At 33.5% G+C, this 18310-nt stretch overlaps 1 protein-coding gene across 1 annotated transcript in view; it reads left to right on the top strand.

Moving 5' to 3' along the window:
* LOC136028376 (uncharacterized) overlaps positions 1-8673 on the top strand; it is a gene marked incomplete in the record, with an annotated part of 76736 nt that extends 68063 nt beyond the window's left edge. Inside the window, 1 exon segment of the mRNA XM_065706176.1 lies at positions 5484-8673. Coding sequence (XP_065562248.1) covers positions 5484-5654 — 171 coding nt within the window.
* Positions 8674-18310: the final 9637 nt, after the last annotated feature.

Below are 18310 nucleotides of genomic sequence, written 5' to 3'. Positions count from 1 at the left end.
ATGAAATCAAAATAAAAGTACATCAAAGAAATCGTCATGGTTGAAAACCTTGAAATGGACGCTTATAGTCGTCATCTTGAAAACATGGAAAATTGCCATTTTCTAGGAGATTAGTAATGGTGTCTTTTTTCCTCCGTCTTTAACAGCAGGTGCTGGTATCACAGCGGGTGCTGGTACCAGCTGGTGCTGGTACATCTTTACCAGGCAGGTGCTCATCTTAATACTATTGCTCACGTCTACGTGCTTTTTATCAAATCTCTTCTTTATAAAGCCCCTTACGGCATTGAAAATTGCACTTTTAGTGCCGTTTCTTGAGACAAGCAGGCTAGGAAGCATAAAAGTTGAACCTTTGAAATTCCTGTTAATTTTAGCAGTAATTACCAAAAACTCACTGCAGCACCAAGCTACCTGAGGCCAACATTTCTGCCATCGCTCCTTATCTACCAAATCTGTTCAAATTTTCACTTTTTGGCCGTCCCGAGAAGAACCAATATCCCTTAAATCCTTGCTTATGACCTGTTCTCGCCCTATTCGTGGACGACCTGCTTTTTGCTTGGTTCATGATAGATTGAAAAAAAGAATCTTTGGCAGTCTGTCATTCTTAGTCCCTAAAATGTGTCCCAGCCGTTTCAACATCTCTTTCTTTATATCCCTAGAAAGTGGGATAAAACTACATTTTATGCACAGCTTTTTATTTGACAGTCACACAAACTTGTGCCTAATACTCTTCCGTGGACAATTCCCGTGGAAAACAGTCAAGCAAATCTTCCTCTGCCTTCCGAGGTGGCCACATTTCAGAACCACTAGTAAGCACTATCAATATCATCAATTCCAATATTTTAGTCTTGGCTCGTAGACCTATCTTCATTTTCCTCTAAAATTTTTTTAGTTGTGAAAAAAATACCTTGGGCCTTGAGTATTCTACTTTTTAAATTCTTCACTTTATCCACTTTGATTACTAATAATACTTCTCAGGTAAATGAAGATGTCCACTTGATTGGGCTTCTTCTTAAGCAAAATCACCTTTTCATCTTCATTTATTCCTGGATTACGCAACTTGCACTTCTTAAATCTTCAAATCTATTCTAAGAGACAATGTTAGAACAAACTAAGTTTAGGAGGATTTTATCTTCCCATTGATTCCGCGATCTCCTACAGTATTTGCCAAGTTTCTTAAGACTAAGTCCATCAAAATAATTCATGTAAAAGTGGATAAGACGCAACCCTTTTTAACTCTAATTCATTCTAGTTTTGAAATTATAATAGTTTGGACTATTATAAAGACCATCAGAACAAAAAAATTTTATTATAAAAACAAATTTTATTTGAACTTCCTAAAGAGTCTGATATCCTTCCAACATGAGGTGACGTCAAATCAAAATAAAAAATCTATCTGCCTTTGTTGTAAGCACGTTAACAAGACGTGCAATGTCCATCACCATGAAAAACAAAGAGAATCATATTTTTCATGGATAATACTGATATGTCCTTTTTTTTCCTAGCGATGACAGGCTACTGGGAACTGATAGGAAATGATTGGCCAAGGCATCAGTTCTTTTGTTGTCTATTCCCCCGCTCTTTACGCTAAAATTTTTAACTGTTGTAAAAAATGGAGTTAAGACAGGGCTTCTTAAAGTTTTGAAATTCCCGACACCATTAATGATTACGAGTTTCTTAACCACCCCAACAAATATAAAAGAAAAACAAATTAATATTTTTTGATGATAAATTTATTAGATAACAATATACAGATGCATTCTAAAATATATAAATTTAGAATTCGTTTTGAAACACATAAAAATCTAAAATTGAAATTTGCACAAAATGTTGTAGAAATGTTTTTATTATAGTTTCAAAAACAAAAGTGGATTCTGACCGTCTTAAATCTCTCGAATATATCCAAGTAGTTGTGTGGTAAATATTAAATTAAAGTTTACGTTAAAAATTTAATGAGATGAATGTGCCTATTTTTATTGCATAACAAATGAAATCTTGGCGTAATGTTTGAAACTGCTGGATGTAAGACCTCTTCAACATTTTTTATTGCTGAACGATATTGAGATTTAATGAGTGTTAAAGCTGGGAAAGTAACTTCACATAAATAGGTGGTGTTGAATGGCAGAAGTACATTTAACGCCACATCGGCGATTGTGGGAAATTCAGTTCTAGTTCCGATCCAGAATTCAGTCAAGGGCTTTATTTGGATTTGTAGTTTTAAGTTTTAGTCACACGAAAGCTTGTCAAATTCCTCTTGAGCTTTAAGTGGCAGATGATCAATCCCAGTTAAGCAAATCCAAAACGGCATTCGAATCCAAACTATTTTGTAAATCAATATTTAATATATAATATATTCGGAGCTGTATTTCTAGCGCTTTTAAGTGATCTACAATAGTTTTTGCAATAAAAGTTTTACAATGAATTTTCTCAATTACAAAATTGTCGACACTGAAAAATATTTCGAACGAATTTTTTTCGACCCTACTTTTCCAAATGCTGATCTCTTTAATAAAACTTTCAATTTTATCGTTTGAAATAAATATATCGCAAATTTTACCTTAAAGAGACAAGTTAAGAACGTTTAACTTTGCAAAAATATCTGACAAATAGCACAGCTTGGATAGCCACAAGTCATTTTGAAAAAAAGCAGCAAATTCACATTTTCGTTCAGTTAAAAATATTTCGATCTCGTCCTTTAATAACAATAATCTTTTTAAACTTGGACCTCTTGACAACCATCTTACTTCTGCAAGTAATAACAACGCTGTGTAGTTGGAATCTGTATCCTTACAGATATTTGAAAATAAGCGACTGTTAAGGGCATGGCTCTTAGTAAAATGTATGACCTTAACAGCATCCTGAAGCACATCGTTCAATTCTGGTGCTAATTTTTTTGCTGCAAGAGCCTGTCCTGTGGTGGCGCAGTGGGTTTGACCTTAGCTTGGTAATACGGGACCCAGAGATCGAATCATGCTGCAGCAATTTACTGCAGGGCCGACGCAAGGACCTTAGTAGTCAAGAAGCGTCGTTAATCTGATAAAAATACAAATACTGCAAGAGCCTCTCGGTGAATAAGGCAATGAGTAAAAGTTATTTGATCATAGTGAACAGCTTGAAAAAATGATTTAAAACCAATACTCTTACACCATCTTTTTTCGGTTTTGATTCTGATTATTTTGGTTTTAAGAGATTGACAAAAATAAATCTACATTTTTTATAAATTTCTATAACATCTTCTGTTTTATAGTAAATTTATACAAGATTATATAATGATCAGAATAGAAATGCCGGTATAAACAGTCTTTCCGAACCAAAAGATGTTATGATATATTTATCTACGATGATTGTTATTTTTCTTTATAGCAACAATTTTACAAGTTAAAAAACATTTTTTGTTAAATTGTATTTTTACCACTCGCGACCCCATAATTTTGCTACGCGACCCCAAATGGGGTCGCGACCCTTAGTTTAAGAAGCCCTGAGTTAAGAAAAAGAGTCAAACTAGTTGAAACAAAAAAAAAGTTGAAATAAAAAAAATAGTTGAAATTACTAAAAATAATTTAGCGTAAAAGTTACTCCGAATATGAAAGGGGCTTTTCCTCCTCAACACCTTGCTCTTTACGCTAAAATTTGACTCTTTCTCTTAACTCTACTTTTTACAACAGTAAAAAACTTTAGCATAAAGAGCGGGGTGTTGAGGAGGAAAAGGCCATTTCATATACGGAGTAATTTCTGTTCGTTTTAACTTTTAATGTCGCTCCTTACTTTCATTTAAAAAACTCTTTTTTTTATTTAATTTCTGGACGTTTTTGAATTAATGCATGTTTTGATCTTGGCTCTCCGCACATAAATAATTAAAACGAAATTTGCATATTAATTTATTTTGCTAAATTACTTTCTCATAGTTTTAATCGGAAGATTTTGAGAAAAAAGGAGCGAGGGAGGAGGCCTAGTTGCCCTCCAATTTTTTGATTACTTAAAAAGGCAACTAGAACTTTTATTTTTTTACGAACGTTTTCATTAGTAAAAAATATACGTAACTTACGAATTAACTTACGTAACGAACTTCTGTATTCGTATGTTTTTATTGCGCATATGAGGGGGTTCACCCCTTGTCGATACCTCGCTCTTTACACTAAAGCTTAAACTTTGTCCGAATTCCTTAAGAATGAGCCCTGAATCACAGAGGCCGTAGAAGAAATAGTTGAAATTACTAAAAATACTTTAGCGTAAAGAGCGAGGTACTACGAGGAGGTAAACCCCTCATATGCGTAATAATTTCTCTTCGTTTTGAGTTTTTAATGCTGCTCTTCACTTTCAGTAGAAAAACCTTTTCATATTTATTTTTTCTTTGTTTTTTTTTAAATAATGCTAGAAAATCATGCGCCTCCTTCATTGAAAGTCTCTTCCCCCATGCAAATTTCCACCATGGAAAGATCCTCCCACGTAACCCCCCTCACCTCCCTTCCAAATCATAATATCCCCCTGAAAACGTCTGTACGCTTCCCAGTAACCATTACTATATGTTAACACAGGTCAAAGCTTGTAACTTGCAGCCCCTCCCACGGGGACTGCAGGGGAGTAAGTCGTCCCCAAAGACATAGTTATTAGGTTTTTCGACTATGGTGAATAAAACGGCTATCTCAGAATTTTGATCCGGTGACTTTGGGGAAAAATGAGCGTGGGAGGGGCCTAGTTGCCCTCCAATTTTTTGGTCACCTAAAGAAGGCACTAGAACTTCTAATTTCTGTTAGAATGAGCCCTCTCGCGACATTCTAGGACCATTGAGTCGATATGATCACCCCTGGAAAACAAAAACACTCATCCGTGATCTGCCTTCTGGCAAAAAATACAAAATTCCACATTTTTGTAGATAGGAGCTGGAGACTTGTACAACAGGGTTCTCTGAAATAAACACGCATCCGTGATTTGTCTTCTGGCAAAAAATACAAAATTCCCCATTTTTGTACATAGGAGCTTGAAACTTCTACAATAAGGTTCTCTGATACGCTGAATCTGGTGGTGTGATTTTCGTTAGGATTGTATGACTTTTAGGGTGTGTTTCCTCCTATTTTCTAAAATGAGGTACATTTTCTCAGGCTGGTAACTTTCGATGGGTAAGACTAATCTTGATGAAACTTGTATGTTTAAAATCAGCATTAAAATACGATTCTTTTGATGTAAGTATCGGTATAAAAATTCCATTTTTTAGAGTTTCGGTTACTATTGAGCCGGGTCGTGCCTATTCCTATTGAGCCGGGTCGTTACTATTGAGTCTGTTACCGCGAACTGTTTGATATTCATGAATAGGAGACTATAATCTTGTGGTTCTAGTATTTAACTCGTGCAAAAACAATAGAAAAAAAATATTCTGCGGATTTGTTTAGGCTTTTGATTTTTGTAATAATTTTGAATTATGTTGGTGATAAATGGCGTTGTGAAATAGAAATGGCAGTTGCAACTATGAAATGTTTTTTTTTTTTCAGAATCTCGAAGAAGATTTTGCAAGAATGTCTGAAAGCACTGACATAGTTAAGCCAGCACGCCGTCAGACAAGGGATGATAAATATGAATCTGATTTCGCCGACAATTTCGAATCGTCTTTGAAAATCAAGAAAAGGAATGTTAAAGTCACATCTGAATCTGTCCGCTATTAACAGTCATAAGAACCATATTCAACTTACTCCTTTTTTTATTGAAGCTAGGCTAATCATTCTTCGTCCTTAAGTTTACCTCAAGATACTAAAGAATCCTTTTCCAAGTAAAATTAACCACTAATTTTAAGGCTTATGGGGCCACATGGGATTGCCCACACATGGGATTTAAGGTATGGGGGCCACATGGGATTTTACCCGAGATCTTTAAATTCTGTTCTGAGCTTGAGATCTCAGGAAACGTAATTACATTAAACACATACTCAGTATTGCATAATGTATTATTTTGCAATAATTATAATTATAATTGACAATTATTGTTATTATTATTGTTAAGGAAATATATATTATAATTTAACTTGCTAAAAATCATATTTAACGATCGGCATAAATAGTAAAAACCGTCTCTGGGGACCGACTGAAACCCCCGACCCCGAGTAAAAGGAACGCTAGTCTTCCAAAGCGGTTCCTCAGCCGTGAGACACAACAGGGAGTATAAGGAATTTAAAAGGATAAATATAAAACTCATCATTTTTGGTGAAATTTATCTGTATATAATACCTATAATGAGGAATGCTGAGTTGCCCTTAGGCATAAAAAGGAAATGAAACGCATACTCTCTTGTGATTATCGCAACTGCTGACTGCTTTAAGTTAGGTTGTTGCATCTTCGGATACATCTCAACTACTTGTTGCATAAAATCACATAATCATGTCCAGATAGTGGTTCGGAGTCCAGATTGGTCGTGTCCAGATTGGTTCGGAGTTACCGGTGTTGCCAAACACATAGTGTAATATGTACGAAGATTATTTTCTAGCACTATAGCTTTCGCAAGTTAATCTTCTAGCAGTTTTAGACTTTCTGCAGCAGCATTGGAGTAGTTGCAGAAGTATCTTGTTTTTAAGTTGCTAGGTAAAAAGTTGAGCATAATTCCCCGAAATCTACATCCCTTTTTTACTTACAGACCGGATAGTTGGTCATGGCATGGTTACTATTTGTTCGTTGTTTTGATACGAATGCTAAGATATTAATATCTACTGTGGACGATAACTGAAAGCAAAAAAAAAAATGTCTCCAATTGACAGTTTGTCTTTGACCCCTAATTAATTAACTAATCTCACGCAACTGAGGCATTACTTATTTTAATTGCACTAATTAATTTATTAGAGAATTTTAGTGTTAAGAATTATTCAGGTATTGTATGTTATAAGATTTAATCAGTGAATTATAAGTTTCATGTTTCATCATACATATAACGAAGTTACGTTTCTGTGTAGCTACGAATTTTTAGATGGTATGCACTTTGGGGTGACTATTGCTACTTAGGATAATGTATTTAGTGTTTTGGGAGCTCAAAGCTAATGCATAGGCTTACGCATAGTTATAAAAAAGTATATAAACTATTGGGTAAAGGATTCCAATAGCTTGGGGGTAATATATTTATGTATGACGTCTGGTTTGCACGTACCTCCTTACTACCAAGACTGCCACCATAGAGAAACAGGGGGGTTGCTTATAAAAATTGTTGTGGCTCAGTATATTTTCTTCGTTTTTACTGGATGAAAATTCTCCACAGGAGGCTTTTACACTAATCAACTTTCAAATGCAGGATTATTTGCCACACTAAAAATAAGGAACTATGGGATTTGTTTATAAAAATAGGATACTGATACAAAACAATGAGCTTAAACACATGATGAAATCACTTCATTGGTATTTTTATTTAAAAAAAGAAAAAAGGTGTCCCCCTCTTAGATTATCAAAAATACATTTTTCATCATTGAATGATAGAAAAATCTTTTTCTTTTTTCTTTGCTGCCGCAGTGCCAAATTTAGTCCGATCCCCTTTCAACTAATTTTTGTGAAAACTATAAAATGATTTCAAAACGGAACATTGGTGAGCTTCATTTACCTTGATTTAGAAATAGTTTCAGAAAAATTAAAATAACTTCTGTTTTTCTGTTTGAACAATCATTTCGGAACCATTCAGGGCATCTTAAAAGAAGTTTTAGAGAGTTCAAATGAAAAATACCACACCATAGCCATAATAATTATCTCAATCGCGAATGACAGTGTTCAGTGGAATTCACAATTTTTATTTGATTTAAGCTCTACAGAGGGGCTCTTTAAAAAATTTTCCCTAAAAATGGATTAGAATATGAAGACCTCAGTTAGAACTTTATGCAAGTTACAAAGGAATGCATTTACTATTCGACAATGGTAGCTCATGTTACAGAAACTTCTGTAACATTATGTAAACCTATGTACTATTATGTCCGTTATGTTACAAACCATAAGGTTTTCAAAATTTCCAATTATAAAACGTAAATTTTTCAGGAGAGCAAAAATCGTAAAATGTGTTTGGGTTTTTTCACTATTATTAATAAATAATTGTTTGTAAAAGGAAGCTGTTCTTATGCAGCAAATTTGGCACAATTCGTCGCAAAAATCCTGTTTCTAAGTAGGAGATTATAAAAGGGAGTAAAAAAAAGAGATTCAACACATTCAGGAAGAAATGAAATCTCCAAATATTTGGAAAATCAGATAATAAAACAGGAAATAAGTTAGATCCATCATTATATTGAATTTTTTTTTATTATTCTATTAGGGGGCAGAAGCTAAATCTAAGTTTTACAGAAACTGTTATGTAATGTCTATCGAATTGCCACAACCACGCTACTTCTGTAAATTATGGTAAAAAAATTACTTTTGCTTAAACTGACACTTAAAAATTTATAAAATCGATTTTTTAGGTTCGTCACAAAGAATACAATATAGTTCAACAGCATATTCTAAGTATAAATAAGAACTTCAGAATATCCATATGAATATGCGAAAGAAAAAAATTTGGAGTGAGTTCTCTTTATTTTGAGCAATTATAAATTATAATTATTGTCATTTTTATCACTATCACTGAATCAGAGAGTGCACAATTTGTAGAGTGAAATGAATTTCTAGTGCTATTGTTGTTTTGCTTCTTAATGTGTATGTGATTTTTCGGAACAAATGGGTTTAAAAATCATCCTTGTTATATTTTAGAAAGTTAGATAGGTTTCTATAAAATAAAGTAATTAGAGGACCATACTATTACCGGCTATGGGGAGTAGGGATGACCTTATCTTCTAAACTTGAAATAATAGCTATGTAAGATGTTTTGAAACAGTTAAACTTGCTTTCCGAATGACTAAATATGAATTTTTTTTTCTTGCTTCTTTTCTACTCTATCCATGCATTTTCTTCTGCCTATTTATTTGGGTTTATTAGAGACTGCTGCAAAAAAGAAATAGAGAAAGAGACAAAAAGAGAAAGAAAAAGAAATAGAGGTTAGGAAAAAGGTTAAAGAGAACATATCGTACAGCAAAACCTGAAGAAATATAGTATTGATCGACGGGTAAGGGCCTGAAGTCTTGTAGTAATTGTAGTAATCCCTTCTCAATCATAAAATTTTCCCACATGTTTAACAACATAAATCATTTTTAATTATACATTTAATCAAAAATATAGCTTTATTTATTATTAACTTGCCAGATCAACTTGGATTTTCAAGTTTCATAGTTTTATAGTTAAAAAGTACTTAATACATCTGGTAGAGAAACAAATTTTCCAGAAGAAGTTAAGCGCGATTATAAACTTTAAACGAGCAAAAACAATGTTATAAATTGGAAGGGGTCTGTTTTCTCCTCAACCTTTCATTTCTAACATTTCAATGCTTGCCGGCGCTTTACTGAAAATGGTAAATAGTCCTTAATTGCATCTTCATTTACCTGAATTGGTACCACTGGAGGTTGGGGTGGATGGCTGAAATCCAAATAGAAAAAAGTTAATAAGTTTTCTCTGCTACCCGGTGTACGTAAACGGATAGCAGAATGCTATCTTTAAATACAAATTAATTGAAAAAAAAAGTTTTTACGAGGGAAGTAAAGGGTGACGTTGAAGCTTAAAACAAATAAAAATTATTACTTCACAGTCTATTTAACATACATCAATAAATCTAGTGCAAATAAATTAACTGGTAATATTTCCTATGTTTGCAGGATTACAGAAAACTAGCGCTTCACTGAAAACACAAAACATTATAGAAGTTTTGGTACTCTAAAAGTTACCTATTTAAGGAAAATTTTATATGCAAAAAAGCAAAGCCTTTTTAGCTTGTTGCTTTCTATTTTTTTTTCGTCTAGTTTGGCATCACGTCTGCACAATGAGCTCAGTTCAGTGACTGAGTGTAGTTTTTTATCTTAAAAGGACATTTTATGATTATTTTGTAAACAAGTTCGAAATGAAGCGATGTCTTTAGTACTAAGATTACAGACTGGAATTCGCATCACGACATGAAATTCTCCGTTTTGTAGAGAGAAATAACCGGATTTCCAGAGTTCATATTATGGTTGATATGTTCTTCATTAAGTAATACTAGGTGAGACCAAGATATTACCTGATAAATCAATCCACTATCTTGTATACTGTCTAATTATTTTAAGTTTATTATTTTTATGACTAAGTTTTTAAGACAATTTTGACTGTATACTGGAAGTTACTGATAGCATATCTCCTTTGAAACTATAAAAAGCGTTATAAATTAGTTTGTTATCGTGACACTGCGTGCTTACTTCAGGCTCCTAAATCAGTGTTCTTGTTTTTTATGCTTTGATTTTGTGTTTTCAGTAAAGCGCTAATTTTCTGTAATCCTACAAACATAAGGAAATATCACCAATTTGATTTATTTGCACTAGGTTTATTGATATATGTTAGATGTGCTGTGAAGTGATAATTTTTGTTCGTTTTATGTTTCAACTTCGCTCTTTACTTCCCTCAGAAAAATTTCATTTTAAAATTGAGCTTTGTTCGCCTTTCGTTAAAATTTAATGTAGAAACAACACTGCCATGATCTTTTTTACTTATACGGAACAATTTTGTTAAGATTTAATGTTGTTGCTTAGTTTCAGGTCAAAACTTTTTTTTTTACATGACTTCTAATCTCCTCCAATCTATGGGAGATAAGACACCTCAACCCTTATAAAGGAGCTGAACGGAGAGACCGTACAAGAATTGAAGAAAAAAATAAGTTTAGAGTGAAAAAAATCAAAACACAGTTTTGTTTCTTTTTGTAAGAAAAAATAAAATAAAAAAAGACAAATAGATCTGTAATCCTTTGCTTATAAAAAATTAAATTTAGTTGCACTTAAGAAAGTAGCTCCAGGCGAGTAGGATAGACACAAAAGATTTACTAAACGAACAAGTTTGCATATTGATATGTTTGTGTAAAATTGTCTATTTGTCTCAAAAATTGTCTAAAAAAACTGTCTATCTAGTCTACTGCGCAATCGAATGGATAGTACCAACATAAAGGGCCATATGATACCGAAAATTGTACTTTGGGTGCAATTTCCAGACTAGAAAGGCTGGGAATAATGAAGTGAGTGCTATTATAATCTAAATGATTAAAAATCCTAATTCTGAGGTTCACAAATTCTCCTTATTTCATATTACACCTCCCAGTCCTTTTAATATTAATTAGGCCTTGTCTACTTTATGGTTTTTTCAAGCGATGTTGCCCGTGCTTTTTTTAGTTTTTCAGGCAATCCCTGTCTCCTTTGGTGCCTTTTAAGGCGCAAAAAATCAAATGGGGCGTATTTGCAATGGATTTTTTTCATGGATGTTCGTTTTTCGATGAACAAAAAGCTGTTTTTACTCGGCCCACTTCGCCTGAAAAAGCCATGATGAAGACAGGACTTTATTAACCGCATAGTGACTAGCATGAACTAGAAGGCTACTGTAACAAAAGGGGGTCCGTGGACTTTTTTGACTTGATTTGACTTTATTAAACAATAGACGATATACATAAATCTTATACAAAGGAGACAGGGGGGCAACTCGTTTTGTCTCCTTAGCAATAGAGAGAGAGAAAAAAAAGAAGGAATTACACCTCAATGGATCACACGGAGTATATAGAGAGAAAGAGAGAGAGAGAGAGAGAGAGAGAGAGAGAGAGAGAGAGAGAGAGAGAGAGAGAGAGAGAGAGAGAGAGAGAGAGAGAGAGAGAGAGAGAGAGAGAGAGAGAGAGAGAGAGAGAGAGAGAGAGAGAGAGAGAGAGAAGAAGCGCGAAAAAAAAAAATCGACTCGTAGACACAGATGGGACTTATAAACTAATTTGTAAATAAATCACTTTACATTCAGTCCCCACTACTATAGGCAGAAAGAACTATCTCTTTCAATTTCTTTTTGTATGTATAGAGTGATGGTGACTCATTTATTAAATCAAGTAGTTTATATTTATTGGCAATCTCAGGAAGTTGATATCTTAAACTTAGTCTTGATCTCTCATTTTTAATAAAAGGAAAAAGAAACTTATTCCTTGCTCTTGATAAATGGCTATGTTTAATTTCAACCAAGAGTTTCATTTTATTAAAAAAAATATCCCTACGTTGGATTTCTAAAAACCATATGCCTATATTTTTGTTGTAAATTCTAAAAACCATATGGCGAAAAATTTGTTGTAAATGAAGAATATCAAGAAATAAAAATGATGCTTTAGTTTCAGATAATTCCTTTGTCTTCCTAGGGTGTGTTAAAAAAAAAGGTCCAGGATTCTTATTGCCTTGTTTTGGACAATTTGGAGTCTTCGTAAATGTGAAGGGAATGTCAGCATCCAAACGGTCGGGCAATTTTGAAAATAGCATTTCACTAATGAAAAATATAATTTTCTCATTATTTGGTAAGGAAACAAGAACTTTACTCTATGCAAACAGCCGAGATTTCTGGACACTATTGCCTCGAGTTTATTAATATGCGTCTTGAAAGACAGAGTTGAGTCAATGTAGATACCTAAATATCTAAATACATCCACTCTTTTTATGGAGGAAGCTCCAATACTAATAGCTTTAAATGACACGCGCTACACTGCTCTCGAACTTCTCCCAAAAATCACAAATTCCGACTTCTCTAGGTTAGGTATTAGTTGATTAGCATGAAACCAAGAATTTACATTAAAAGCAACAGTTTCGAGGGCCATTCGTAGGTCTTCGTCGTTGCCAGCCTTCAAACTAATTGCTGTGTCGTCTGCAAACAATATTGGTAATTCATTGTCCGAAGGCATGCATTTTGGAAGGTCATTTATATATATAAAAAAAAGTAACGGCCCCAATACAGACCCTTGTGGAACCCCTATATTTTCTAAAGGAAAAATATGAGATGATTCCTCACCAACTTGGACTGTAAAACTTCTTTCTAATAAATAAGATCTCACTAACTCAAGAGCTATTCCACGAATTCCTACATTTTCCAATTTATCAAAAAGATTTGTATGTTCTATTGTATCAAAAGCTTTTTTAATGTCAAAAAATAAAGTTGCCGCCAAGTAACTATCATCCATAGCATCTGATAAGAAATTATGTAAAGCAGCTACTACTTGCTCTGTTGACCTACCACGCAAGAAACCAAACTGATAGGGAGAAAAAAAAAATATTCTTTACCAGAAATGAAGTAAATCTACTCTTTATTATTTTTTCAAAAACTTTAGAAAAAGGTGATAAAATAGCAATAGGCCTGTAATTATTCGGATTATCTTTATCGCCTTTTTTAAACAAAGGTAAAACCTTAGCTACTTTAAGACAAACTGGAAAAAGACCATTTTTCATGCAAGAATTAAAAATAAATAAAGGCGGCTGACTAAGTACTTCAGCTAATTCTTTAAACAGAGAAGACGACATACTGTCACATCCTATCAAAAATCTGTTTTTTAAACTAGTAACAGCTTTTTGAAATTCCAAGAACTGAATAGTGTACATAAAAATAGTCTTGTCTAATTTATTTGGAATATATTTTCTATGATTATGTGTCCCGTCAGAAATTTGATCCACCAGAACACGTACAATTTTCCTAAGATGATTAGCAAATGCTTCTGCCATTACTCTCTCATCCGTTATTTTAACTCCTTCATTAGTTGTAATATGGGATGGAATATTTCTTGTTTTGACATTATTTGTTCTTTCATTTATTATTTTCCATGTTTTCCGTGGTGAATCGCATTCGCGAAATTTCTTTTGATAATATTTTGCTTCTGCCTCTCTGAGAACAAAAGTTAATCGATTTTTATATTTTTTAAAGTTTTCAATATTAATTTCATTTGGATACTGCATCTTTACCTTATATAATCTATTTTTTTTTCTTTTATACTATTTGACAACCTTTGAGTAACCCATGGCTTACGGGGTAAATCCTGACTTTTTCTTAATACCAAAGGACATACTCGGTCAAATATTTGGTTAAACTTACTATAAAATAAAGCAATTGACTGATTTGGGTCTTCAATATTTAACAGATCACTCCAGTCTATATCTCTTATTTCTATTTTAATCTCATCTATTTTTTTTCTGGTTAATTACCCTTTTATAACTTTTATTTGGTCTCTTTCCACACTCCATTCCTGATCCAGGGAAGTCAGAAACAACAACACAATGATCAGACGTATCATTTAAAATAATATGGGTATCAGAGCAATTTTGCGATGTGAAAATGTTATCAATAAGAGTTGCATGGTTTTTACAAATTCTTGACGGTAGTAAGCAAGTAGGTAACAAACCATGCAAAAATGAAATGTTCAAAAATGCCATTCCCTTATTAGATGTCACACCATTATGAGGCATTAGATCAACATTAAAATCTCCCATTGCATAAAATGGATGGTGTTGTTGGGTGAGAGCATCTAGCAATGACTCATATTGTCTTAAGAAATCTTGAAGACTAGACGATGGTGGCCGATATACTACAATTACCAAAAACGTATTTCTTCCATCATTCACTTCTACTACACAACTGTCAAATAGCATCTCAACATTCCAAATCATAAAATCATTACGTAAAGAAGATGTAAAGTCATCTCATGTAAAAATACCTACTCCTCCCCTCCTGATCTTTTTGCGAATAACACCGTAAATCAATAATTTTCATAATGATTTAATGTCAACCAGATTTAATGTCAATGATTTCCATTTTCAGCGACCTAATTAAAACTTTAAACGAACAGAAATTACTCCGTATATGAAATGGGTTGTCCCCTCCGCAATCCCTCACTCTTTACGCTAAAGTTTGACTCTTTGCCACAGTTCTACTTTTTAAAACAATTAAAAACTTTAGCGTAAAGAGCGAGGGATTGCGGAGGGGACAACCCATTTCATATACGGAGTAACTTCTGTTCGTTTAAAGTTTTAATTTCGCTCCTCACTTTCAGTTAAAAAAAACTAGTTTTTTTTAAAATTTAATTATTTCTAAGACATCATTTTTAATTGCTTCGACTATTTCAAGGATTTTATCTAACTTTGAGATATTATTATTCGACTCTGTGGATCCTCTTCAATCCTCTAAATCACGTTGTCTTATCGCCTCTCTTAAACATATTTATTTTCAATAATGATTATAATTTTCAAAAAATAGATAAACGAACGCCCAAGATAATTCACATCCAATTTTGTACAGCGCTCGCAAAAACGATGCTATTAATCCGAATTCATTGAAAAAATATCAAAGAATTTACTTGTCAGAGTTAATCCGGCTGAAAATTGTATTGTGCAAAAACAGATGTTCACTGAATGAATGTTAGTTTAGTACTGATGAATGTTAGTTCAGTACTGAACTAATGTGGTTAATGTCACCAAGGATTCTGCAAGTTGACATCTCCCTTCTTATTGCAAAAAAGGTTTCTGTTTTTTTTTTTTTTTTTTTTTTTTAGTTTCTTATTTAACAATAATGATTTGATTGATAATGCAGTGGTCAATAGTTAAGGAGGGGTGGTAGATTTTTGTATGGGAAGGGGGGGGGGTAAGATCCTACAAAAAAGTTAGAATGTAACCTGACAACTGAAAAGAATTTAATAGAAACAAAATACAAATATGTTTTTAAGTACTATGATTACTCTATAGGCTATAAATTACATATAGGTTTTACCTTACCAATTAAATTGTGAAAATAATTAAATAATTTGAATAAGTAGGTATAGCAATAAGTAATCCTTCTTTTAATATACAACTTTGAGGGGTTCCAGAACCACATGCCTACACTTCTCCAACCCCTAAGTTACAAGGGGTTGGGGTCAGGGGTGTAACATGCTATGGGGACAGAGGGTGCAACTGCCCCTTCCAGACCTCAGTTCTCCCTCGCACCTTGGTTTGCCCCCCCCCCCTGCCAGATGAAATTTGTTTTCTCCAAAATTGGTGTCAAAATTAAGATAATCCAGCATAATTCAAGCATCCACTGAAAGGTCACTTTCCTTTAGTCCATCTTTACCTTTTTTTATTACAACATAGCTCGCTTTTCAGTTTTTTCTGTCTTTTTCACTTGATTTGTGAAAAAATTTCTCTAACTTTGACCCCCACCCACAAGATTTTTGACAAAATCATGACATTTGTTGGGTTATGGATTTAGTAATCTACTAAGAATGTCGTTGCAAACCATAAACTGAAAGACCTCTACTTCCTTCTGAATCAAAATGCTTCCCGGGACATTCTTTAAAAAATGAGTGCATCATATTGACAAAAACAGTGAAATTGTCTTAAAGATAATCATATAAGGGACAAAACCGTGATTGAAAAAAAAGATCAAGTGGGAACCTAACCCAAGACACTCTGAATTGAAATCCAACGCAGTGGCAATAGAACCGTGCCTCTAATAATCTTATTTGATATATTGGTTTTGGTACCTTAATTACGTAGCTTATTAAGGGAGCTTAGAGGAGGAGCAACGGGAGGCGTTCTCGCAAACCTCTAGTTAATGATTTTGGAGCATAATTATTACAATGAGATCGTTTTATGCTTCCAAGCTTTTCTACTTAAGTGACACAAAAAGCGTTGTTCTAGGGCTGTATCACATTTACTGATGATAAAATTGATAAACAATCATCTAGATATGAGCAATAGCTATCAAATGAGCCATTAAACGTCACTCTAAAAAGTTCTGGTAGCCCACTAGCCCCAGCTTTTCCACTTGAGACATGGCACCAAAACTTCCGTTTTTAGTGCCATTTGGAACTTGTTGATGGTGGAATTTATTAGGAAGAAGTAGATATGAGCAATATATTTTATATAAGATACTGAAAATCTGTCTAAGATTTTTTGGTAGCCTGTTAGCCCCACCCTTTAAGAAATGGCACAAAGATGCCATTTTAGTGCCATATGGCATTTACAGATGGTAAAATGTATAAAAAAAAACGTAGATAGAAGTAATAGCTTCTGAATGAGCTATTTAGCATCTCTCTATGAAGTTCTGGTAAACCGCTAGTCCTGGAAAGAAAAAACAAACCAAAAAAAGAAAAAAAAAAAAGAAAAAAAAGGGAGACAGATTAATGCAACCCATGCAAAAAAAAGGATGGTAAAATGTATAAAAAAAAACGTAGATAGAAGTAATAGCTTCTGAATGAGCTATTTAGCATCTCTCTATGAAGTTCTGGTAAACCGCTAGTCCTGGAAAGAAAAAACAAACCAAAAAAAAAAAAAAAAAGAAAAAAAAGGGAGACAGATTAATGCAACCCATGCAAAAAAAAGGATGTTCCTTATTGTTCAAGGGGCGAGGCCCTATTTTTTTCTGTTGATGGTTTTTGACTGTGCTGCTTCCAATGGTATAATTTTCGTTTGTTCTGACACCATTTTCGAGGGGTTTGATTTTTTTTCAAAATCACCAGAAAAATTTGTTTTCTCAATAAACTTCTACTTTTAAGACTAACCAAGATAGAAGTTACCATCCCTAAATCAGTGTCAGATGAAAATATGTTTCCACTTGGCAGTTTTTTTTCTAAACGTTTTTCAACTTTTCGTTACTATGGGATGTGGTCTGCTCTTTACTAGGTTGCGCTACTGCTGCAACCATGGTGTGCCACCACTGGGTAGTCCATTTTCAAAATCTATGAAGTTAAATATATTGCTATTTAACAATGTTGAAGGCTACACCAGAACTCTCGCTTCACAACATTTTGACCCGAAAGTATCTGCCCGAAATAGTTGTTTTACAGCCTAAAATGGCTAGAAGCACTAGTTTAATTTTGCGCTACCAAATAACAAGTAAAAACTTAATGATAACAATAAAAACTTAAAATTTACTATATCAACTTTCAACTGATGTTTTAATTTTCTCTCTACGAATATTCATTCTGTATTTTGTTCTGGTGGAAAAACCAAATAAAAGTTGATGTTAGCTTCCCCCTATGGCGTATTGTAGTTTTTAGGGTTTGTCAAATAGAGGGCAGAGAACCCTGGTTGGGGGTCTTAAGCATGACAATTCCATTTGTACCTTTTCTGTGAATATGTCTGAATTTTTATACGAATTCAGACTCTCTTGAAATCATAAAACTTTTGATTTTGTAATTAAAAATAAGTGTTATTTTTGAAATTTAGAAACGCAGCTAAGAATATCAGTGAAAATGCTTTACGTGGAATAGAAAGGAAAAAAGGCCTGTACAAGAAATATTTGAGGGATAGATAATATGAACATAAGAGGAATGTAAAGAACATAGAGAAAGGATTAAAGTATGACATAAGGAGGTGTGAAATGAAGATCACAGATAAAATTGTTGAAGATTAAGAACAAGTGGAACTGCTGAAGATTTAGAACAAAATACGGCATGATGATACAATATTTTATTGGCAAGTTAAAAAAACTGGGAGGAAGTAATCAAT

The sequence above is a fragment of the Artemia franciscana genome, chromosome 6, assembly GCF_032884065.1.
Source record: "Artemia franciscana chromosome 6, ASM3288406v1, whole genome shotgun sequence".
NCBI classification, from domain to species: Eukaryota; Metazoa; Arthropoda; class Branchiopoda; order Anostraca; family Artemiidae; genus Artemia; species Artemia franciscana.
The sequence above is the reverse complement of the archived record's forward strand: the minus strand, read 5'-3'. Positions and strand labels throughout refer to the sequence as shown.